Source organism: Centroberyx gerrardi, chromosome 20, assembly GCF_048128805.1.
Source record: "Centroberyx gerrardi isolate f3 chromosome 20, fCenGer3.hap1.cur.20231027, whole genome shotgun sequence".
NCBI classification, from domain to species: domain Eukaryota; kingdom Metazoa; phylum Chordata; class Actinopteri; order Beryciformes; family Berycidae; genus Centroberyx; species Centroberyx gerrardi.
The window spans coordinates 9,144,503-9,170,548 of NC_136016.1; the positions used below are offsets into that span (position 1 = coordinate 9,144,503).

Below are 26,046 nucleotides of genomic sequence, written 5' to 3' on the forward strand. Positions count from 1 at the left end.
TGCCAGTGCAGTACAATGCAGTGTGTGGAGCTTCAGGCCTTTGCCATCACGGCTCCTAGACTTTGGCATGACCTGCCTGACCCAAATGTGTATCATCTTTTGAATCACTTCTTAAAATTAACTTTTTTTTAGACTTGCTTTCATGTAATGACCCTTTTATGATTGTTTTTGACCTCCATTTTATGGCTCTTGCCTTGATTTTATCATCATTTGTTTTTATTGCTTTTGCTTTTGCTGCTGAAAAGTGCTTTTAATTGATATTTCTGATCAAGCACTTTTCTGCATCTTTTGCATCTTTTTTAAATTTTATTTTTACCTTTTTATCTTCTTATGTAATTTTTCTTTATGCATTCAAATGCAATGTAATGTCTGTGTATTTTAATGGATGTATTTTATCTGCCTATGTCAATGTAAAGCACCTTGAATTGCTGATATGTATGAAACGTGCTATACAAATAAAGCTGCCTTGCCTTGCCTATATAAATATAGATTTTTATTATTAATAATAATAATTTCCAAAATAAATAAACAGCCACTAATTAACTATTTTTATTGGGTCCCTTTTTGCTGTTATTACCGAGCAAACAAACATTGGTACGCACAAGTCATATTAACAACTTTTAAACTTGGAAATTGGAGCTTCTGAGCAGTACCTGAACGCAGCACGTGAGTGAGCTCTGTTAAACCGTTGTCTGCTGGACTGTGTGACCACCGGCGTGCCGTTTGTTTTACTTCCATAGACCATTACTTCTACGATTATGTTGACGGATAGTAGAAAATACTCTAAAATCAAAACACAGGTTCCCAACAGATACTGATGACCAACTTAAAGCGTTTTCCTGTCCAAATGCACCGAAGCTCCAGTGGCGCAATCGGTTAGCGCGCGGTACTTATATGACAGTAGCCAGCAAAGCAATGCCGAGGTTGTGAGTTCGAGCCTCACCTGGAGCAGAGTTTTTAGACGACTATCACCTTGATAAGGTAAGCGCTTCATTGGCTGGTGACGACTTCCTGTACTGCGATTCAAGGGCAGTACAGCTCAGCAGTAACCCTGTCACCCTCTTCCCAGAAGCTGTGGTGGACTGTGTTAGCTGATGTTTACGGTACTGACATGAACCGGAGAAGTGTCTTGTACGCGGTTGGTCCTTACTTCCGCTGGTTAGTTCGAGCCACGTTCGAAGCCGTCGTGAAATACCCCATAAACGCACACCTGTAACCGTGTAACCTATAATTTACATAGTAATGCGCTGACCGGAGGACACCACTCGCGTCACAACCACTTTTTAGGCACTGTTCAAGAACTATATTGGGTGGCGGAAGGTTAAAGTTTAATTGTGATCATTATTTACCAGTTATCAATTAAAAAACTACTAAAAAACGATTTATTGAACATGTGTGGCCTATCAAATCATCTTAACTGTTCTAAAATCACCATAAACTATGGTATATTATAGTTTATTACTTAGATATACTGTGCAATATGAAAAACAAACACAATATGCAAGACAATCTGTTTTTTGCCCTGTTGAGACTGGTACAGTACCTCAGTCTGTGCCTCCCTCCTGTCAGGTATGTTGTTCGACAGCACCCCCTGCGGGTCGACAAGTGGAACTACTAGCCTGATGTGAAAACAGCTCTTCACCACTAGAGGGCGGTGCAGCTGCATTATAGCCCAAGAAAGACTTGAGCGCTCCTAATTACAATTTCCAAGTAGAATTTAAGCCTTTAGCTGACATGTTTTGCAAATTGCAGAGGTACAGCAGGGTTCAATGTTAAGAATATTTTCCACTTGCCTGGTGACACTGATATATTTTCACTGGCACGGCAGGCAATGATGAAAAAAAGAGCCACTTTTTTCATAAATTAAAAGTAATTCATTCCTATAAAATGTACGTATAAACTGTCAGAGAGGAGAGGGAGCCAGTGGAAGAGCAGAGAGGCAAAGATAACTTATCACCAGCTCAAAAACAGTAAGACCAGAATCTTTTTTAACCAGGTGGGCCAGTGACTGACCAATCAACTGGCCCAAGTCAGTGTCTTACTGGTCCCGGGACACCGGGCAGTCCTTACTGTTGAAGCCTGTACAGTGTTTTACTCAAGGACATTTTGACAGGTCACATGGCTGTTGATGGACACCACATTGGCTGTTTTATTTAATCCTTTATCTTCACCAACATATTTCACCAACATATTTCATTACAGTTATTGTGTCTACCAGTTTTTGGCAAAATCCAAAATAGCACAGTCCCTTCTTCCTTGCCATTCAGGAAAGCTTCAGTTTGGCATCCACACAGCTCCAGAGATCTGCACAAGCTGTTTGTGTGAAGCAGCCACTGCATTCTGCTCAGTTTCATCACCGTGGCTTACAATCTGTTTTATTGGAAGACTAACCTCGTTTTGACCTTTGAGACATTTTGGTGTTTCACAGTTCACATTTGTTACGTGCCATTTATAGCCTTGAGTCTGTGCTTGAGTATGTGTGTACATGTGTGTGTGTGTGGGTGTGTGTGTGTGTGTGTGTGCAGGTCTGTCCCTCTAAGCTCTGTAAGCTGGGAATGAACAAGCGGAAGATTGCAGTAATGATGTGACCCAGATGTCCCGGTGCTGATCTCCAGGCTGAAAATGAGAGTGCAGATCAGTGCCCTGTACCTCTCTTCACCCCCCCACCCTCCCCCTTCCCCTCCATCCCACCTCCCCTCCCCTCCCTCCATCCGTCCCAGGACACAATCACTGGGTATTTAGCAGCAGGGAATGTGTGTGCATGCGTGTGTGCGTGTGTGCGTGTATTTGTGTGTGTGTGTGAGAGAGAATGTTTCGGTGTGCGTGTGTGTGCGTGTGTTGGTGTGAGATTGTGTGTGTGTGTGTCAGCTCAGTTTATCCATGTAAACACGAGGGATCAGGGTTCAGATTTTGAAGTGTGTGCCACTTGTTCTTGGTGCTCCAGATTAGACGTAACAGTTTTTTAATTTACTCTCCTGAGCCGCTTCCATAAGACGCTAAAGCCAAGCCCCCCCCCACACACACACACACACACACACACTCACACACACACACACACACCCAGCTGAGACCCACCCACCCCCCCGCCCTTCCCTCCTCCTCCCTCCCCTGAGGTGACCAGGTGGCTGAGCAATCACCCACACACACACACACACACACACACACACACACACACATCACCCTGACAGTAGGGTCAGCGGGCCACTTTACTCAATGAGAACCTCAGCAGTTGGAGTGGAGCGAGTGCCGGCGTGTGTGTGTGTGTGTGTGTGTGTGTGTGTGTGTGTGTGTCAGGGATTGAGGGGCGTGGGGACAAAAGAGAGAGAGTTTAATATTTGGGATAAGCTGTGATTGAACATCCTGAGATCAGAGCAGAATGATCAAATTCTGCCAGTGCTAATCCCTCATCTTGGAAAATTAAATACCCACTCTGCTCCCTCTCTCTCTCTCTCTCTCTCGCTCTCTCTCTCTATCTCTCTCTCACTCACACACACACACACACACTCTCTCTGCACCCACCCACACACACACACACTCACACTCGCGCACTGCATTTTAACAGGGCCTTAATCTGACCTGTGTCTCATAACCCTTGTTGGGTCCTTAGGGAGCTGTTCTGATATCTGATGAGTTTTTCATTAATAAGACTCAAGTCTAATCCTGAGGGAGAAACACAAAATGACAACGGATAAACCCTGTCGTCCCCATCCTGCCGTCACACACACACACACACACACACACACACACACACACCCACATACTCACACACACATCATAATTCTGGTCCGCTGATATCTCACATTGCCTTCAGGCCACTAAACATCTGTATACACACACTTACACTCGTTTGCTCTCTCATCTCCCCACCCTGTTTTTCTTCATTCTAGCCTACTTTTTATTACTTTGTATGCTTTTTTAAAAAAAATCAAATGAATGAATTATCACCTCTCCTCATCCTCTGGTAGTGCAAGTACTTGGTGCAGTCTTATAAAAAATCTTCTAAATCTTCTATCTTATAAAATCTTGTAAAAAGTCTTATAAAACAAAAAATATGTTGCAGACCTTAAGCCTGTATACTACAGTAGAGGAAGTAGTATCAGCCTCATGGATTAATGAACATAAGGAACACAGTTTTTTCTAGCAGGGTCCCAAATGAGAGACAAATCCCTCACTGTGAGACCAGGCAGGACGCATGTAAAACACACTTCCACTCTTGTCATGTGGGGAGCCACCAGATCTAGATCCTTGACCTATTTTGGGGCCTGACATCCTTTATTTCTTTCCATGAAAAAAAACAAAAAAAAAATGCATAGTGAAAACCCTATTATAATATATAAAGCTTAATAGAATATACCATAACATGATACTTTATTGGTTCTTTGGTATTAAAACCCACTTTGTGAAATTGGCACAGGGAGAAAAAAAGCAAGGTATATAGAGCACACAATCCACAATAGTCCATATATTCATGCACAATAGACTGATAACACTCTATGCACATTCACCTTTTTTTTTTTTTGACAAACCACTATGCATGGTCACTGCAAATTTAGCTACTGTATAGAAAAGCCAGTTTACTTAGCTATAAATCCTTTTTACGGAGTCTAATTGCATTGGGGATAAAGTTTATTCTCCCATTGCTCTTTAGGAAAAGGGTCACAGCCTTTTCTGCTGCCATAATGGAAACATTATGGCAGCTATCCTCAGTGATCTTCCTGACCTTCTTTGTGTCTCTCATGTCGAGCAGCTCCCACAGTCGTCTGTTCTGAAGTCCACACTGCTTGTTGCCCTGGCTCACCAGACTCCCTATGTGGCAAGTGTTGCATGTATGAAGGCCTCCGATTCCAACATGAAGTTGCCTCACTCTCCTTAGCAGGTAGAGTTTTTTTTGTGTCATTTATTGTTGATGTGTTGTGTTTTGGTTGGATCAAGCTGTTGATATTTACAAGTTTCCACCCGCTCTACTGGCTTTCCACTAAGGGAAAACTGTGCCATCTGACCAGATTCTCTGCTGAAATCAATTAGCAGTTCCTTCTTTCTTTCATGTTGAAAATGATGCAGTTCCCCTCTCACCAACTGAACTCCCTGGTGGCTTTCCTCTCAAAATGGGTTTCCTTGTGTGCTGTAAAATTGTACAGCCAAACAGTTCATGTCTGAAACCCTCAGGTGGTCAGTATAGATGGAGAAGAGTGTGGGAGAATTCACGGTCCCCTGTGGCAATCCTGTAGGTGTGATCAGTGAGGATAATATAGTGTAATTCATTCTGTCATATGGAGAAGGAAGTCCATGTCTTGCAAGTTGTTGCAAGGGGTCAGCGTTCAGGTGTGGCAGTCTGTCAGAGAGGCTTATGTTGAAAGCAGATGAATCAAAGAACAGTATCAGGCGCTCCATAGTTGACAATGATGGACATAAGAAGGTTAGAGCCATGGACTTGATATTATGCAGTTTTTTGGGGTGGATATTTTAGGAACAGGTGTAATCTTAGAGCATTTCCACAATGTGGGCCCTTTAGGCAGGGAATGATTGAATAAGGAACATAAGAGACCAAGAATTGAATTGAAACCAGATACTCTGGTTTGGGTGTGAGCTCCTACACCCAAACCAGGCTGAGATGATCCCCTAGACATCAATGAAAAATCAAAAGTAGGGCTCCCCCAACCCAAGCAGCCCAATTTAACCCCTGAAGATATATATATATATATATATATATATATATATATATATATATATATATATATATATATATATATGTATATAGTTTTAAGCTTGTCTGAGCTTTTCCTTGAGAATCTGCCCCTTCATGTGGTCACCTGACCTATTGCTGCCTCTGGCCTCCTCACTGGCCTGGGCCTTGATGTTAAAGTTGATCATTCAATCTCTCTTAGTCTCTCTTTAGTATTGAATTGTGTAAGTATCTGCACTGAATGTGGGGAGGTAATAGTGTGGAGAGTGAAACCTATGATTAGAATAAATCGTTCTCGTACATTCTCAAATTGGGATAATGTCTAGTGCATTCTAGTGATACTAAACTATTCCTCCTTTTGTTGGGGGCCCGCTGGAATCCCTTCAAGGACCCCTGTGGGTCCCTGGACCCCACTTTGAGAATCACTGCTCTAGTTGGGTTACAAATCGAGTACGTCATAGGGCTACGGGAACAGACCAATGAAAATGTAGTTTTGGACAGGGGCAGAGCTGATTGACAGAGGAATCAGCCAATCAGCCAAAATGTTGCCTAGGCGTCATGACCAATCACCGAGCATATGCCAAAAATAGCACCTCCTCTTGTTCAGCACCCAAAGTCGAAGGATAGCTCTGGTCTTTCAATGGACGAAAGTGCCAGATTTGTCCGTGTTGTCTAATATAACCAATTCTGAGTGTCCATATTTGTTTTGGAGCGATCGGAATTCTTTACACTTGTTGTGAGAGACAGAGTTGGCGTCAAACATGCGTAAAAATCAACGCTATCCAAGCAGGGAACCGCCGAGAAAGGAATTATCGCCGCTCATCTGAGGCCAATCGCGATTATTTTTGTCAAATAAGGAAACATAACAAGATAGCTAGCTAGCTAACGTTAGCTCCGTAGATAGCTAGGTTATATCTTCACACAAAAACAAAACCCAGCAGAGAACTGAGATTGGATCTACATTCGCATAACGGCAGGAAAACGTAAGTAGCTAGCTAGTATGTATGTTAACGTCATTAGCTAGAGTTTTGACAAGCTGGGAAATCGTTGCGTCGGCTCCAACGACAGCTAACTGTTAACGTTAGCAAGCTAGCTAGCTAACATCGGTACACTGGCAAACAACTAGCGTTAGGCCTTCCCGCAGAGGGACCAGTGTAATGTGAAATGGAGTTCAGCATGTGGTCAGTGGATTGGTAAACACAAAACGCATTTCCAAAATCAATTAGAAAGCATAAATGCAACATATGGTGCGCTATGCAATAGCGTTCAACAGACAATTGCCAAACTGTTAGCCAGTTGTATCATTTTAAGTTTCTGATTAGCTTGGCTACCGTTGACGTTAGCAAGCCAATTCTGAATGTAAGTTAATTATTGAACACCTTGGCCTCCAGTGGTTAGTCTGGTCCCCAGCGAGCTAACCTAGCTTGGTTTGTATGGTCTACCTTTGCAATAACTAGCTAACGACAGGTTAGCTGACTTTGTCATGTGTCAATGCGTAGGTAGCCAACGTTAGCTAGCCAATGTCATGGTATTTCTAACGTTGTAGATCAGTAAATGCAAGTCCCGTTGATTTCAATGTAACTATGTGGTGTTACACGGCAGTAGTGTTATTTAATCGTCAGTAGACTTATGTGTTTAAGAAACAAGAATGCATGTATTGCTAACTGGCTAGCTAGCCGGCTAGGTGTGCAGCTAACGTTGTCTATAGTTGACAGACACAGAGCGACCTTTTACGTCTTGTGTCTTTGTTGAAGCCCGTAAAGTCAGTAAATACGCATGAGATATAATCTAGGCATATAACGCGTAATGTTAGCCATAAACTGGCAAGGTTTTTATAAGCAGTAATGTTTCATATCAGCAGCACAGTAATGCTCCTCCCAACCCTTAACTGATTCTGTACTGTTCATAATATGCCTCTCACATGTCATTTAATTGAAGGAGGATGGAGCTTCCCTAAAATTCAAACTTACGCCTTTTCTACAGAACAAGGGTTTTGCTTTGATGTTATCAGATACCCCTGCTCATAGACGGTTAACAATATATACATTACAAAATATTTTGTAGTACACCACATCATTTATTGTAGAGCTGATTTTTGTAAAAAGAACTAGGCCTAATATTTGACATGAATTATTATAGCTGAGAAGTAAAATTCATAAACCAATGTCACAATTTAATGCAGGTATAAACAAGTAATTAAGTCAAAATTTTATTAATTTCAACTTAATTTATTTTCTGGCTGGCTACCAGTCTTAAGTACAGTGCCAGTTCTACAGTTGTAACTTATTGTTGGCTGGAGCTACAACAATGTGAGCAGCCATAGATGTTTTTTTGTCTTTTTAATATTTTCAACATATTGCATGGGTTATCCTAGGCTGTATAAGGGAGAAGCAGGGCCACAAGCTCAGGGGAACTGTGTAAACCTGCAGGGTTTTTCCTGACCCTAAAAATGGGTTTAGTTGGTAACTAACTTAGTTGTGGAACACAGTAGTACAAGACAATACAAGCACATGTAACCAACCATCATTTAGAGGTCCTATTAAAACATGTTGGTGTAGTAAAAAGAGTGAAAGTGGCTCATGATATTTGGTTTGCACAAGCCATTGTTGTTAGTGGACAAAAAGTCTTTAGTTTTCCTGTCTTTGAGAGCATCCAACAGCTAGATGCACACTGCTGTTACTAACCTCCTATACTTTGCTTAGTATTTAATTTGTATCTCATTAGATACAGTGTATAGTAACATATTGTTCTACACAGGTTGCTACCAGTCCATTAAGTCAGCTCCTCGCAACAACTCAGATCACTAATCAAACCTATCAACTAATCTGTATTTTCAGGTTAATTCTAATATTATGATTGGAATGTTTGAAACTTTTCATGTAGACAGGACTTATTGGGATCTGATTACATATTAGATTACATAGATGAGATGGATTACATATTGGGATGTAATAATATGTTAAGATATTTTTCCAGTTTGATGTAGATCATGGTACCCCCCAACCAAGATTCTTTCCCCAAGCTGCCAAAATAATAAGTTCCATCCTGACTTTCTGTATTGGTGAACAAGCAGTCCAACAGCAATGTCGAGTGCACTCCTCCGACTCCATAGTTTCTCCAGTTGCCATGGCAAATAAAAACGTTTGCTAAGATTTCAGGCAGAAAGGTGAGGCTCTTGACTTTCATTCATGAAGAGGGCTAAATGTGTGAAGCAGGCCAATTAGGCTCATCTCAGTTTATTACACTTAAAGTTTGGGAATTTTATTAGACATGATCTCAAGACAATGATTGTTGATTAAAACATACTTAATTGCTTTAGTATAGCAGAGATGTTGTGTCATCAAAAAAAGGCTTGGAATAAATTCACATTTCTTTCACACATTTTGTCTCAGGCAGTGGGGAAGGTCAGCTTGACAGCCACCCCAAAGTCTCCTCTGCATTTTAAGGCCTACCTTATCTGTATCAGGTGGTGATAGTAAGCACAGGTGACCCAATGCATGACATCACCTGGCGTTGGACTTCTGCCCTGCTGGCTAGATAAGGGAGGAGTTCAATGACTGATAATCTTATCTGAGTCAGCAACCACTGTATAGAGATTTTAGTTTCAAAGTTGTTAAAGGCTGCTGCTATGCACCGCACCGTGTGATGACAACCCACTGGAATGCCGAATGTCACTTCACTTGAAAAATTGACTGTGATCAAATAGTTTACCTGTAGATATCACAAGGTGCTTTTTTATGAAAAGCACAGTGCAGCTCCATGTTTTGTTCCTGCTAAACAATGGTGTGGCACAGCCACTGCCTACATTGGCCACTCATTACAGGAATGATTGTTTCTTCAAGGAGAGGATAAAATTGGATGCATTGGATTGGATTTGAGTCGATATAACTTACTACATGTTATATCATCAGTGTCCTGAAGAGACCTTCTATCTTCCAAAAAATCAGGAAGGAAAAGGCATTTAAGAAAAATGGATTGGGCCTGATACTGGGCCTGATATCCAGTGGAAATGCTTAGCTTTAAGTAGCCTAATTGTGCCAAATATCACTTTGAGCTCATTTCATTGATGGATTGTCTGTGGAATATAACCACTGTGTCAGGCACTGATTCGTGCTTAAACTTCATACAAGGCTCATGATATTTTCTACATTTCTACACATTAGAGATGATGTCAGTTAATGTTTCAGTAAAAAAAAAAAAGAAAGAAAATACGGACAAGGTTTCTGCAGGACATGGGAGATATGCCCAGTATCTGGAGTTATGGGTCATATGCAATTGTCAGTTTTATGATGAGAATTAGGGTAATACAATTATTGATAATGTTCTCAAGAAGTCAAAATCTCCCTTTCTTTTTTCTCAGCTACACAGCATATATTAATAACTCATGCATGGTAATGGTTTACCTATACTTGGTCCCTAATTTGTATTGCCTGATATCAGACAGAATTGTCAACTCGTTACACTCCATTTCCATCTTCAGTCTGACATTGCCTCCACTCTAACCGATTTCCGTGGGGGAGGGGGATTCAATTTTCCCTAACCAATCACTAGAGACCAACGTAGCCGCTTGACAATGGCGTTAGTCCCGCCTGTGGCGCTGATTGGCTAATCGTTAGTCCCCCCCCGGCGCTCATTGGACCGATCATTTTTCAACTGAGAAACCGCTGTTTCATGTCACGATGCCAGACCAGAATCAGTCAACTCGGTGGAGTGGGCGGATTCAAAAGTCTGGACCCAGGCAATAATTTGTAGGTTATTTTATTTACACTTGGACAGCCATGATTAACAAACTTGGCTGGGTTTCTTTACAGCATCTTAGTGCCTAGATAATCTTTGTTTCAGTTGTAAGTCAATGGAGAAAGAAGATGATCTTGGCGTTAAGAAGCTTTTAGGAAACTGGGGTCTGGGCCATAGAGGTTCTGCCGTGTATGTGTCCATTGAGTGGAGGATCCTGGGAGTGTGACCCTTATTATAGTGAGTGCGTCCAGAGTCGGACAACACAGACAGTATTCATGGCGATGGCTCCTCCCTCCTTGTGATCTCACCTTAGACTTTGAGAGGCTCAGTGAGGTGCTTATGTAGGGGCTGCTCTATTGGAAGAAGTTCCCTGAGCTGTCAGCGCAAGGAACATAAGCCAAAGATGTGTGTGTGTGGGTGGTGGGCTGTGGTCAGATGGGTTTGTGGATTGTTGGCTCTTGACCTCCAAACTGCACGCTTTCCTGCTGTTGTCACGTCACTATTAACCGTGCTATAAAACACCAGAGTTTTCTAACTATGAGCATTTTAGAAGCTATGGTACCTACAGTATGTCTGAGGTTTTGTGCTCTTTGAATGCAGCCTTGCGTACGCGCAAGATTGCACCTCTCAAAACTTCTCACGAGCGTGAATCACGTTATTTGTGTGGGGGCTACAATAGCTAACAGAGAGGAGACAACAACCTAGCCTTATATTCACCGAATGATCTTGAATGCTTAAGTCCAAGTAATGAAAGAAACTAAGTTGAAAGATATTTAGTTTGGTGGTAAGTTGCTTAATGAAACTTTAAGCTGGTAGAGGATTAGATATATAATTGTCACTTATAACCAAAGAAGTAGTGGTGAGCAGGAGAATATAATGTAAGCCAACGTCAACAGAGTAGGAATTGGAGTGTTGCAGCATCCATCAATTAGTTCGCATTTTAAAACGCTCATCAAAACAGCATGTAAGCTGGTCCTAACAAAGTTAAAGTATTCCAACGTTTCTTCCCATTAATGTGTCTTCCAGTCATTGCAGGGCTGTCTGTGTGAGTCTTGAGAGGTTGTTCAGTGGGATCATTTACTTCCTGTTTGCTCATTCCCATCTGTATTGATTAAACGTTTTCCGTATTGATTAAACGTTTTCCAAGTACAGGCTAGGTGTAAGGCTAACTTATTACACAGTATTATTTCTGCTTCAAAAGGCAGCTATTGTGAATTCTAAAAAGCAACTACATACTTTCTCCACTATATTTAAATGTGTTTTCAATATAGAGTGCATGTTTTCTTTTCTGGACCAAAACAAATGTTCTGAAAACTACAATAAAACCTGCTCATTTGATTTTTCCCATTCTTAGTGTTCTAAAAAATAAATTACTGATCAATAATCATAAAACTGTGAAACTGGGATTTTTCCTCAGACAATATATTCTTCCTGACACTCAAGCTCTTGCACTCCTAGTTATTACATGGTCTCAAGAGGTGGGCATGAAGTAAAAGGGAGAGTGCCAGTGACTTGCCACATGTTGATGTGTAAACACGGACGAATGCTGTGTTAGGCGCACTAAGCCTTACGTTAACCTTGCTCGCGAGATAGCATATTTGTATATACGAAAGTGAGTGATCTCAGAGCTACACTCAGGCACTTGGCAGCATTATGCAATCTCTGACCTCCACTTCTCTCTTCAGAGCCAGTGGTTTTTGGCAGCCACGTGCACCCTAGCATGGAGGGGGTGTTGGTTTCGGCCTGCGGTTACGACACGGTTGACAGAAGTTTTGAGGGGGTTAAGTGGTTGAGAGTTTCTGGTTTCAGCCTGGTGTCTCACTAAAGCTGCTTTCTATTTTTTGGGTGTTTTGCCAGCAGTATACCACACCATGGCCAGTCAGAGAAATCCCGTAGTGTCTGTGTGTGCTTGCAGTCTGCATGTCTCCTTACAGGGTCTGGTTGCTGCGCCTGTTTTAATGGGTGGATGATGCAACTCCCCTTTCCTCTCTCTACCAGGCGACTGAATGTGTGTGTGTGTGTGTGTGTGTGTGTGTGTGTGTGTGTGTGTGTGTGTGTGAGAGAGAGACTGTGTGTGTGTAAGAGAGAGAGACAGAGAGGGGATGTCGCTGAATGAAGCCTAGCCTGGATGTTTGCACTGCAGGGTGGGTGGTTGCTAGGCAATGGCAGTGTGTTTGTTTTATTTTTAGAGAATCACTGCTGCCGAACATAACAGATCTCTCTCTTACACACATGCACACTTTCTCTTACCGTATAGCATGCACATATAGGCTACTCTTGAGTGGCAATGGTTGGTGGTAGTAGTGTGTGTTTAAAGCTTGATAGAGGGAATTCTGTTGATAGATTCATGGAGCAGAAAAGCAACAGAGGTATGAATGGGGTGACCCGCTGCCCCACCCTGGACATGAAATCCAAACCAGCCCAGTGTATTTATAGAGTGTCTTTCTCTCACACATAGGCTGTGACACTCCACACATGCGCAGAGTAGACACGCACACACATACACGCACGCATACACACACACACAACACACACACTTGTACGTGTTCCACTGAAACCAGCCGTGGTTACTACTTGCATCTGCCAGCCTTTTTTGGGCACACGCCTGCCATGCCATGTGTGTGCATGCATGTGGGTGTGTGTGCACACTGAGCAATCAATTTGTTGAAAAAGACAGGCTTTGGGTGCTTTTGAGTTTGATAGAGTTAGGTTTTTGGGTTTGGTTAGTGTTGGTGGTGGAAGTGGAGAGCCACGCAGCCAGGACCCAAGACATGAGTAGCTCTATAGTGAATTAATGGATGAGATTTTGGTCAGAATTGATTAGTTTGAGGGGAAAAATAGGGTCAAAAATGGCCAGAGTTATGCTGTAAGGTATTTGAGCATTCAAAGGTTGTGGCCAGTGTGCAGAGTGGGAGGTGTGGCTGGTGTGTGCTGGTGCAGTTTCTGAAATTAACTTTTTAGTTCACCTGCCAAGGGCTGGTAAACTTAAAAATGTTGCTACCAAGAACAATAGTGGCCAAAATAATTAGTACACATTTTTTCATGGAAATATGTTGCCTAGCCGTTTTCAAGTTTTAATTTCTACTGAGGTTAGGTTAGTCAACCATCCAGGCAGTGGAGAAACGGGAGGAAAAGTTTGCATAAGTTTACATGCTGCCACTTTGTGTAGAGCCAGTGTAACAAGCAGTTAGGATCCTGTTTAATAGAGAGCCATTGTTTTGTTTTGATTTGATTGCCTCATGGTCAGAGAGAGTGTATGGTGGTCAGAAGGGAAAAAGATTGAGAACAGGCAAAGATCAAATTTTATCACCGGCCAGTGTGGCAGGTGTCCCTTATTGATTTATCCGCCAAAGACAAATTATACTAAGCGCTTAGCAGGTGTGAATTTCGGACCCTGCTAGTACAGTAATGTTACACTATTTCTGGCCAACAGGTTAGCTAATACTATTAGTTACCTTGTGCTCAGAGTGAAACAGGCTCTGTATGCTCAAAGAGGCTTACAGATGCAGTGTAATCCTGAACTCTGAGGTTCTTCCTCTGCTATCTTTGTCCTGCAGTGAGGATCTCTGGCTCCCATCATCCATAATTAAAAGCACTCCGTAATCACACTATAGAGAAACACTGATGCCCCAAATCTGGCCTTTTTACAGAGGGACTGAAGATATCTTTATACCCTGAAATGTCTGAGCTTTTGATATAGGACTGACCATATGGAACAGCCATGTATTTGTGATTTTTTTGTTTTTTTTTAAACATTGCTGTAAAATGACCTGTGTTTTGAGTTATGCCGGGCCAAGAGAGTTATAAAATAGGCGTACTTATTTTCCATCTAAAAGAACGTGAATATAGCCAAAATGTTGCCAGTCAAATAAAGTCTGGATTGTGTCTAGGATGCAACTCATATGTCATCTAATTTTGCAGAGGTCATGAAAACTTCAAATCACGTAACCACAGCATTATTGTGATGCACCAGCACATTTATGAGTCATATTAATCAACCACCTGGCAAACATGCATATGAGAACTCTATAGATCCATATCACCTATACTCTAATACTATACATATTCATGGTACAATGGTGCAGTATGGTAAGGCTAGCTTAAGGTGAATGTAAGACTAACGGAGAGGGATGTGTTCTTTTCCATGTCCTCATAGGTGATGGTGTAACTTTTCCATGCCTTCCTTTCTGTTTTCTCTTCTCTCTATTTATCCCCAGCTGTAGGCAGTAATGGGTGCATTCCTAGACAAGCCGAAGACAGAGAAGCACAGCGCCCATGGGGAGGGCAACGGGCTGCGCTATGGCCTGAGCTCCATGCAGGGCTGGCGGGTGGAGATGGAGGACGCCCACACAGCTGTGGTGGGCCTCCCCCACGGACTCACCGACTGGTCGTTCTTTGCCGTCTACGACGGCCATGCTGGCTCCCGGGTGGCCAACTACTGCTCCGGCCACCTGCTGGAGCACATCCTCTCAGGAGGGGCCGAATTCGGCTCGGGGCCTGGCTCCGTGGAGGGTGTAAAGGACGGCATCCGCTCGGGCTTCCTGAAGATTGACGAGTACATGCGCAGCTTCTCGGATCTGCGGCAGGGCCTGGACCGTAGTGGCTCCACGGCCGTAGGTGTGCTGCTCAGCCCCTCCCACCTCTACTTCATTAACTGCGGCGACTCGCGGGCCGTGCTGAGCCGGGACGGCAGGGTGGGCTTCTCCACCCAGGACCACAAGCCCTGCAACCCCCGTGAGAAGGAGCGCATCCAGAACGCCGGTGGCTCGGTCATGATCCAGAGGGTCAATGGCTCCCTGGCTGTGTCTCGGGCCCTGGGGGACTACGACTACAAGTGTGTGGATGGCAAGGGCCCCACGGAGCAGCTGGTTAGCCCCGAGCCCGAGGTGTGTGTGTTGGAGCGGGCGGCTGAGGGAGATGAGTTTGTGGTGCTGGCGTGCGACGGCATCTGGGACGTCATGTCCAATGAGGAGCTGTGTGAGTTTGTCCGCTCAAGGCTACAGGTGTGTGATGACTTGGAGAAGGTCTGCAACTCAGTGGTGGACACCTGCCTGCACAAGGTAAGATAGCACACTCGCACACACATACACAACCTTTGTTTCTGTTTCAACATTTAGTTTGACTAGCTTATGTAGAAATGAACTGCATATAGCCTACTGTATATTTTGTGTACTACAGAGAGGTGGGGCAATAGGGAGCTGAAGTGTAAGTTAGCCGAGACCGCATTACTGGTTTGCTAGCGGCTAGGTGGCTAGCGTGATTTTTGCACGGACACATAGGCCTAATCAGTTACGAGGCGTACAAATTCTTCTAACTTTTGAGAAAAAAGACTTGGGTACAAGATTGTGTACCTGTAAGTGTAGCTACCGAACTACATTTCCCTATCTTCACCATAATGAGCATTCCAAAATTATGGCGCCTTTTTTCTGATGGGTGACTGTGTACATTAGCCAAAGACCATAACTGCTGCTAGCTATAAAATCGTCATGGTGCAAAGTTAGCTGGTAGGTTTACCAGTAGTAATCAGTGATGAGACCAGAAGTGATGTCTTGTTTGGTTCCACAACCAAAGGAGTTCAAATGAGCGATTGTCACAGACATGTTAGCTTTGCATGGAAAGTTCCCCACTGTGTATTTGGAACATTCCGAACTAGGAAGTTATTCCTATTGAATGGATGCTGGGTAGCATAGTGAGGTAAATGTATAGCCTACGCATAATCATAAGTTCTTTCAATTGAATTCCACTGAAATCAGGCCGTGGAATAAATATCACTTTGGTCTATTACGTATTTCTGGCTGGGAACCATACAAATTATTGTTTGCTTAATCTTCAATGTACTGGAATATACAGGAGTGAACCAGAGCCGGGCGGGGAAGACATAGATTTCCGCTCCCTATAAACCCAGCCAGTACAGTTCGACACACAATACAGGGTTCATGATCAGAAACAATCCTGATATTTTTACGAAAGTTTAAATGGAAACTAATTTTGACTGAATTTTGAGACATTTTGTTTAGACTTTGTGTTTGCACATTTCATTCAACTCTACATAGTAGAATTATAAACATGTAAACTTATACAGTCTTCAGCCATATCTTGTGATTTGCAGTGGAAGTCTAATTGTGGTTATCTACTTCTGGGAGCTGAGCTTGTCTTTAATTTTACATCTATGTAACATGATTTGAACTTGCATTACATTTTGTTCACAATTTAGATGAGAATGTTTCCAAAAATAGCCTACAGTTAACAAATCCTCACACTCCAGGGTGTTGTACAGTAGAGCTGTCAGATTCCTTTTCAATGGCTGAAACTAGCCTTGTGTCTTTTGCAGTAAACATACCAGATTTTCTAATGGTATGGCCCTCCAACCCGCTGGTAGCAGTGATAAGAATGAATTCTTGAGAGCTGGTCTTTGCATTGGCTATTTTCTTGAAAAACTGTGGTGATTGAAACTTTTCCTTTTTCGTGGCTTTGTAGATGGTGAGGTATATTGGAGGTGTTCACCATGGTGCTTATAGCCATGGTGTACTTGCATAGTATGCATAATAGTAATTATCCCACAACATTGTTCAACATAAAATTTAGCCTACCTTTTCTCCTTAAAATGAATGAAAATGGCCTACCATTTCATGAAGAAAAAGAAAGTAGGACTACTTCCTTCTTTTCTAAACACTGTCCATATTGTCCACTACTGTCATTTTAAATACTACTCATATTCTTATTGAGAAATAAGAGCATATCTATGGAAGCAGGTTGGCGACGAGTGACCAACAAAGATGGTTGATTGTTTTGCTGGAGCCCAGGGTACATGGCCGACCACTTCCAGCACTGTTCCACAATTTAACGTGTCACTTGCCAACAGTGACAGTATCATGGTTGCTCTTTTGTGTTTTTTTTTTTTTAAAAGTACAAATTTTTTTTTTTTTTTGCAATTGTTGGTTTAATTAAAAGAAATAAGAAGCAGTTGAATGCATAAATATACTACAAAATATGCCTTATGTACTATATATTTCTGTTTACTCATATTTGTTCTCTTTCTCCCTGTCCTCCTCCTGCAGGGGAGCAGAGATAATATGAGTGTGGTGTTGGTGTGTTTACCCGGAGCTCCCAAGGTCTCAGAGGAGGCCGTGAAAAAAGAAGAGGAATTGGATAAATACCTGGAGACTCGTGTTGAGGGTGAGTACACACACAGTCCAAATAGTATAGAGTCAATAAGTACGCACAGTTACAGTATATTCATGTAAATTGACAATCCCAATTACTTAGATATTATGATCATGATTGTTAATCAGTGATTCCCATACATAGGCTCATCTGTGGCGCACCGCCACAATATTTGCAAGGCCACCACAAAATAAAAACTTGGTCAATGTATAGAAATTGATAAATCGATCCTAAGAGGTGTGCATCACGTTATGTTGTCTGTCACACCAGAGACTAATCTGGTGAGGCTGGGGCGCTCACTCAGCTGTTGCTTGTAAACACACCGCACACACATGCCTTTTTGCCTCACCCGTTTGTGTGAGACAGACATCACCTGCCAGACGGACAAGGGCGCAGTCTGACCTCAAAAAAAGCTGTGTCCAGTGTGGAGAGTCTGACTAAAACCTGATATCGACTTGACAACGGGTGGGGGTTGTTTTGTTGTGCAGTTGATAACTTTACTGTTGGTTTCAAATTGACATTTGCCAATGAGGACAGTGTCAATCTCACACTGCCAACCCATTGTTTGTTTTAACTCAGAGGTGTGCGAAGTAGTTACTTTTGCACACATGTGGTGTCATAGTCTATTTGATGTTACCATGGCAAATGGTGAAATCCAACCAATAGAATAACTTTATAGCAGGAGCTAGGTTTATCATGGTTAGATTTTGCTTAACAACTATACATTTTCTATGTTTTCATGCAATCATATATATAAATATATATACACACACACACACACACAACCATTGCTCTAATTCTGATTATGAAAATAATTTGGTTAAGCTGTTTACATGTGCAGTAGAAGTAAATACTCTATGTATATGCCATGTCATGTTACCCTGACTATTTAATGTATAGGTTACATCTGCAGTCCCCCTACATATGCTAAAATGTATTATACATAGAATATTATACATAAACTTAATTGTATGTTGTTGAATGTTGAATAAGTCTGTAAATCTGAGCTGTGAATGTTGTGCGATGTCTGTTGGAGTACATTGCACCCACGTACCACGCGTAGTTACTGTGTACCTAACCTGGACAAAATAAGCATTCCTTAGGTAGCACAAATATTTGAAACCAGTCTGCTATGTAGCGGTGGCGTAAATGGCAAGCGCTGATGTTATTGAGTTTTCCACTGATCTCCACAAGTTCTCTGCTTCTTCAGACCCACCCAGGCTGTTCAGTGCCTACAGTGTGCCAGTAGATATAAAGCATAGCCTTACCCCAGTTAATAACAACAAACCAGTGGATGATGTAAAATGCATGAGAGGATATGAGCCAAACTTTGAGAGATGATGAGGCTATAACCGCCCCCTCTCTTGTCCTCTGTGTGTAGATCTACTGGGGAGCTGTGGGGAAGCGGGAGTCCCTGACCTGGTGTCTGTCCTGAGGAGCATTGCCTCGGAGAACATCCCCAACCTCCCACCCGGTGGAGGCCTGGCCAGCAAGTAAATACACACCCTGGAATGCACTACAACATATAATCACATGTGACACACATTGCACATGTTGTTTAATAAACAAAAACATTCAAAATGGTCAAAAAGCATTCAGACTTTACCAAATATATACATTATTTCGATGCTCTTGAAAAAAATGGTAAAATTAATAGTTTACTACCAGGATGTTGCATCCTAATTACCAAATAAGTCACAAATTCATGTGGTAAACGTGTGCTTGATAGCCAACTTCACGAGTCACAAAGTGTAATTGATATTCAAACAAGCTTCATGAAATATATGACAATATGACAGACTCGGATTCCATAATTGTGATAAAATGGCATGTATCAGTGAAAAAGCTTTTGAATGGTCCAGTTTAATTTGTTAATTTAATTCTCATTTGTAGATGTCATTGCTCTTAAATTTTCCAACCTATGGAAACACCTGAACACTCATCACCTCGTATATAAAGGGCTGGTTATTTGATTAGTTTGCCAGTTAACAAGCTGACAAGGAGCAGACAAATGCACTGTCACATTCACTTAAACATGTGCTCACACACTTACATACACTCCAGCACAAGCCTTACACACCCAAACACTTTCAAACACAGGCCAACTTACATGCATAACATGGAGATACACTCATCAAAATGCTTAATGTATACATACAGACACTCAATTCCAGTATTCACACAATTGCTTGCTCAGTTCCATTACAATGACATACACTTGTGAAGAATGACTAGTCCCTCTTCTGTAAGCAGTGAGGTGTGTGCTGTTTGTGTGTTTCCAGACGGAGTGTGATCGAGGCGGTGTACAACAAGCTGAACCCTCACAGAGAAGAGGAAGGGGTGAGTTCACCTCCCTGACCTCTCACCTCTTCAACCTTTCAACCCCCCAACATGACCTCATAAACGAGAGTAGCCCATGCCAGGCCAGATAAGGCAACACACTCTTTTGTGTGTGTGGGTTTATGTGTGTGTGTGTGTGAGAGAGAGAGGGAGGGAGAGAGAGAATGTGATTTAAGTGTGGGTGAGGGTCGAGGATAGACTCACAAAACAGACTTGGCAGGCTTAGTGAAACTCAATTGACTGCATTCCATGTTGAAAAGAATCAAACCCTGTACAATCCACTTGAGTTTTGTATCCGTCATTCAAATACAAGTTACAGTAAAACCTTCATAAACCTCTAGCACTCCTTAGGAATGAATGCAGGTCCTTTCAACCAACGAAACATTTTGATGACTTTAATACGTTGAATTACCAGGTTGATTCTTATTCAGAATATTACACATGCTTCATGCACACGCATTACAAAGCATCACACAGTCTAATTTGCAGTTGAAAGGCCTCTAATTGAATGAATTAACCATGATATTTCAACTAGTGTGCTCAATAGAATGTATTTTTATATTGCTGCATGTAATGTTTTTTATACCTGTAAACCATGGGTAGCTGAAGCTTACGATGTAGGTTAAAGGTGTCAAAAGGGCAAGGGGCACTACTTTTATGGTAAGCTGTGTAGGGTCCTCTATCGCTACGCAGCAAGAAATGCCTTTAACAAGTCTGGTCGTCTCATTTTCACTCCTCAATCTTATTTTAAATTCTACCTACTAAAATTCTACTTATTTCCAGTGTTCAGGAATTTTCTAGAAACAAGTGTCAACATCTTCAAAGTGGACAGAATAAGGCTGACCCCTCCAGTACTATCGGGATAATGTCACTTGATTCAGGAAAATTCTTTAAATAAGTTGATTTGCATTGGAAGTAAGGGGAATTATCACAACCCATTGGTAAATTTCAGATTTTTTTTCAGTTGTTTTACTTCTACTTTACTAGATTAAATGACTTGATATGATGGATATGTTTTGCAGCGCATGTTGTATAGCCCATGTGAACTGCTTTCTGTCAGCAGATTTAAACTTTTATCCCCCTCCTGCTTTTGATTTACCCGTCTACCAGAACATGAATCAAGTCTTAAGAGCTCCCAATTTAGACCAAATAAAAGCACAAACAGATCATCAGGCCTGCTTTTCATAATGCTGATTTGTCATTTTTTCTTGCTTGCTCTAGAATGTGTCGTCACAGTTATTTTCTGAAATTGGTTGTGATTGCACATTTTAGCGCTACGGTTACACTTGTTGTTTCGGTATGGCTTTTATCAACCGATCACGGCAGAACACATTAAGTGACAGGTCTGTGAACAAAACAAGTGTGGCTATACAGAGGTGTAATCTCATAAAATAACATCTTTAGAATCAGAGCTCAAAAATCATGTCAAAATGACAAGTATAACTGTAGTCCAGCAGGAAATCCCACATCTAGAATCTAATAGAAATAGCTGTGAGGTCTACAGGCTTTTTTCACAGTTCAGCATAGTTATTCTAAAGAACAGATCACTGTCAGGTCTCATACAGCCTGGGGCATGTGTGTGTACACGTGAGTGTGTGTTTTCCTCATATTAATGCCAGTGGAGTCTGGACTTGCAGGGCTCTTTTCTCTGGGCTGCGTGGGTGCTGACTACCCCCCTCCCTCCTCCACCGTACAGTGAAATTCACAAAGGACTGTCGGTCACAGGGTTAGAGGTAGCGCGCACGCGGGTTTGCCACAGCGGTGCGAGAATGTGTGTCTCCTGACTGTTGCCACGCTAGACGGTGTGCGGTAGATATTTGTGTGACAACGCTGCGATGCCAGAGTATTGTGCCGCTGCAGTGTGAGAGGATGCTTGTTCGTTGTTTGTGTGTGTGTGTGTGTGTTTGGAGCGTGCCTGCAGAGTCTGACCCCTGGCGTGTCGCCCCAGGCCTGTGCGGGGGGAGAGGAGGAGAGTGAGGAGGGAGGTGGCAGCACAGCGGCTCATCTGCTGGAGGCGCTGCGGCAGTTCCGCCTGCACCACCGGGGGCAGTACCGCTCGGTGCTGGAGGAGTCCCTGGCCGCCTACCAGCTGCGGGGGGACAGCGCTGCCGAGGGAGCGGAGGAGAGCAGCAGGACCTCCGGCGACGGCGACGACGACAACAACGACCAGGAGCAGCCCGCCTCCCCTCCCTCCCCCCCCTCGCCCCCGCCCTCACCTGCCACCGCCGAGCCGGAGGCCAGCCAAGACGCGCCCGCCCCCGTCGACATCGGCCAGTCCGACCCCTCCTCTGACTGAGCCTAGCCCCCCCACCCTCTCCCACCCCTGCCCCTCACCCCAGAGCTTCAGTCAGATGTGCTTTGACCCCTCCTCCTTCCTGATCAGCTAACATCCTCCACCACAGAACTTGAACGGGCACTTCCTGGTCTGTCACGGTAGTCTCCCTTGGCACAGCTAAGATGGCCATTCATGAATATTTTAATAATGCAATAGAAATGAAAATGGCCATTCTGTCCATTCAAGTTCTGTGTTCTGGCTCCCTGCTAACAGACAGAATTAATATTATTTTCTTGGTCCACTGACCACCGTGGCTGGTGGACTCCAAAGCTTACTAGCCACTATTACAATATAAACAGACATTTAGATGTTTAGAATACAAAAGAGCCCACAAACACTGATTGGTTACCTGCGAAAGTGGCTGGTACAGTAAAATATACCTTGCACTCCATGGCCTGTATTTACCAGTATTGGCTTCTGGCTCGAGTTAATTTCCCCCCTGACCACACCCCATACCCCCCACCCACCCCTGACTGACAGAAAGAAGGAGAGGAGACCCTCTGAACTGTAGCTGTGTTTAACACCCCAGAACCACCCTGCACCGTCTCCAGGCCTACTCCACCTACTGACTCAGAACACACTCCCCTGTGTGTGTGTGTGTGTGTGTGTGTGTGTGTGTGTGCGCGCTTGTGTGTGTGCGTGAGTGTGTGTGTGTATGTGGGGTGCGGGTGCGTGCATGAGTTTGAGTGACCGGGCAAGATCAATACAGAAATGTGTATTTTTGGTAGTGGGTGATACTTGAGTGTTTGCCCATTTATCAGCATATTCAGCAATCTTATGTTGTACAATCCAATCTGGGTACTGTTGAGAACTGGGCAATCTTTCAGACCTACACACAGGTATATCTGGGGAAGATGCTAGAGGGATTATTCTATATAATTACAGTTAAAGAGGCATTTCATTAAAATCATTTCCCTCTCCACATTCCCCTTGCCACACCACCACATTTTCAGTATATCGTGGATCTGAGCCTCGCAGCAACCCAAATTGGAGAGAAATATGTTCCTCCCTGTTTGTTATCATTCAGGAGGATACGAATGTGTCATTGACACTCTTCAAGGAGGCGAAACATGTCACGGCACCAGGCACCCATCCTCAAACATTCTAATTCAAACCAAAGGGGCCATCAAATTTACTTTTGGAAAAAGTATTTGGGTCAAAAAATGTAGTAAAATTGGATGCCATTGCAGCGGGATGCCCAGTCCATCCCTTCTAAAGCCTGGTTTAGTATGAACAACTAGAGCAAGTTTAAACAGGACAACAGTTTGAATGTGTCATGTGTAAGTGCAAGCATAGCTGTATATCTGTCAGTTCATAACATGGCTAAAGTATTAATAAGCCAGGTTTTCATAAAGGTGTAAGTGCTCATGCTGGCAACCAGTGGTATTAATTGTGGCTTGATGAGTTTCAAGGCTTCATGTAACCCAAGACATTCTTCAGAGGTTTTGATATTGTCTGTTCCACTCGCCACAAAAGGCAATCTAAAACTCTTGTCTGATTGTAAACGTTTGATTAGAATTGACTATTGAACTTCAAAAACGTGTAACTTTTTGTGTGAAAGAAGGTAGGGAGGTTGTCAATCTGTTTAATGCCCTGTATCTAATTACTTTGGTAATGCATGCACTGCACCTACCCCTTCAATATCTATGGCACTTAACTGTTTGAAGGGAGGTTATGCTAAATGCTCTGTGTGTATGTGTGTGTATGTATGTTTGAGTTGTTTGTATGCGTTTGTGTGGACCAAATCAGTCTCACACAGTGAAATGTGAGTTGACAAATGAACAAATAAAATTGATTTGAGGTAAAATCCTATGATCCGTGTAATTGTATTAGTGTCCATCTCTCATTTTAGTCTGACTGTAGTGTACTGTCTGTCCTTATCATTGGTCCTGTTTCAAATGATTCACCATTCATTATATGTAGACCAGGGTTGTGATTGGGAACCCAGAAAGCAGGAAAAGTCACCCCTCCCCCCCATTAGAAATGAATGGGAGTTTTATATCCCAAAAAAATGAGAATTCACATCCCTGGTAGAACCCTAATGGACAATATGGTGGCATTTGATACAGGGCCATTGTCTGAAACCTCCTCCATGTCCTTACTGTCTTTCTGTCCTGTGTGTTTGTGTGTGTAGATTTTGACTTTTTGTGTGATCGGTTCGTCTGATTGGGCTTGAGCGGCAAAATAAATCCTCACATTCCTCACCCTCCCGCATCAATTTTTAGCAGCAGTCTAGACTTCTAACTCCATCTCGGTAGCATAAAGAGACTTTCCTCTCTTTATCTCCTCCTATTGAACAATAAACGTTCTGGGCTTGAAACCCCAAATGAAATGCATGCAGTCGCTTTAGACGAAATGGTGGGGATAAGCGGAGGAAAGCTCCATAGACTATTGGGACACCCGTCCTCCTCCTTCCTCCCCTGTTTTTCAGTCTGACAGTTGGCCTCACCTGATTCTCCGCAAGGTGAGTCATCAGAGGTCCGGGTTCTGGCTATGTTAACATACAGGTTAACACAGTTTCTCACTCTGTCTCTCTCTTGTCACCATTATCAACTCTGTTTAAGTGGAGGAAGAGGAGAGCAACGAGGTCATATTGTTTTCCATCACTCAAATACACATACAACATCAGGAGCAGTATCTTAACTACAGTTACTGTGTGCGTTGGTAATTGCAGCAACAACAAACCTAACAGAACTCTCTCCCTTTTTCTCTCTCCCTCTGTCTTCCTCTCCCTTTTGCTCACCCAGAGTGCCGGTGAGCTGGAGGACCCCTGGTAGCCATGGCAACGACCCCCCGTCTCCTCCTGGTGATTGGTGCAGCCACCCAGAGGAGGAGTGTCTCTCCATTGCGCCATGTCTCCTCCACTAAGAGGACATGTAGTGTGTGTTGGAGTGCGTGAGTGTGCGTATGTGTGGTTGGGTGTATGTGTGTGTGTGTGTGTGTGCGGCAGTGGGACAAAGACGACGACGACTACACAAACACACACACACACATACACTGCTTTAAACCCGGAGGAATCACTTTTCAGAAATGTTACGATTTTACGAACTGAAGCGTCGTAATGGTAGAGATGATTTTTACCATTGAGGTTTTTTTTCAGTGTTTTTTTTTTTGTTTTTTTTGGATGTTGACATTGATCACCTGACTTCACAAGGACATGAGGACCTAGTGTGTGTGTGTCTGTGTGTGTCTGTGTGTGTGTGAGAGAGTGAGTGTGTTTGTGTTTTGAGGAGGGCCAAGAGAAGAAGGATGGCGGACAAAGACTGATTGTATGTGGTTCTTCTTCTCCTGGATTTTTTTTTTCTGCTCCTGGTTCCGATAATTGCCTGACACCGTCGCTCCTCCCCCTCTTAAAAGACACACACTCACACACACTCTCAAACACACACAGACCCTCCCCCTCCCCCTCTTACCCCCACCTCTACCTGCGCACGTATGTGACGTGCCACCTTCGCAGGGCATCGCATGAGGACTTTGGTTCTACATGTACAACAACATGGTTTTATCAGCGCCTGCCCCCCCCCCCCCCCCCCATCAACATCCCCACCCCGCATCACACCACAGGGACTGGGATGGACAGCTATTGGTCGAGACTGAATGAACCCGAAGGACCTCTGGACTCTGATTGGCTCCCACCGTGTGAGAAGTGGAAACGTTTTTTTTCTGTTGATGCTATGATTATGATGATGATGGGATGGGATGGGGAGGGGGGGCTAGTTCACTAAAGAGCCGAGGCGGCGGCAAGTAGGAGTGGAAGTCATACTGTTGGACTCGTGGAAGTGTGGGG

The 26,046-nt window shown here is 43.1% G+C and overlaps 1 protein-coding gene and 1 non-coding gene across 5 annotated transcripts; both read left to right on the forward strand.

The window, feature by feature from the left end:
• The first annotated feature begins 853 nt into the window (after positions 1 to 853).
• Positions 854 to 26,046, forward strand: ppm1bb (protein phosphatase, Mg2+/Mn2+ dependent, 1Bb). Of its 4 annotated transcripts, none has more exons than XM_078290686.1 (6): positions 854 to 981; positions 14,638 to 15,480; positions 17,479 to 17,596; positions 18,966 to 19,077; positions 19,867 to 19,924; positions 21,873 to 24,071. In XM_078290686.1, the coding sequence occupies exons 2-6, from the start codon at positions 14,650 to 14,652 to the stop codon at positions 22,218 to 22,220; spliced, it is 1,467 nt and encodes a 488-aa protein (XP_078146812.1). In that variant the 5' UTR covers positions 854 to 981; positions 14,638 to 14,649; the 3' UTR covers positions 22,221 to 24,071. The 4 variants fall into 4 exon arrangements, with proteins under 4 accessions (XP_078146812.1, XP_071763767.1, XP_071763765.1 ...); XM_071907666.2 differs by lacking the exons at positions 854 to 981; positions 21,873 to 24,071 and adding exons at positions 6,312 to 6,666; positions 25,007 to 26,046; XM_071907664.2 differs by lacking the exon at positions 854 to 981 and adding an exon at positions 6,312 to 6,666.
• trnai-uau (transfer RNA isoleucine (anticodon UAU)) lies at positions 858 to 951 on the forward strand. Its single transcript has 2 exons — positions 858 to 895; positions 916 to 951. It is a non-coding gene; the product is annotated as a tRNA-Ile (tRNA).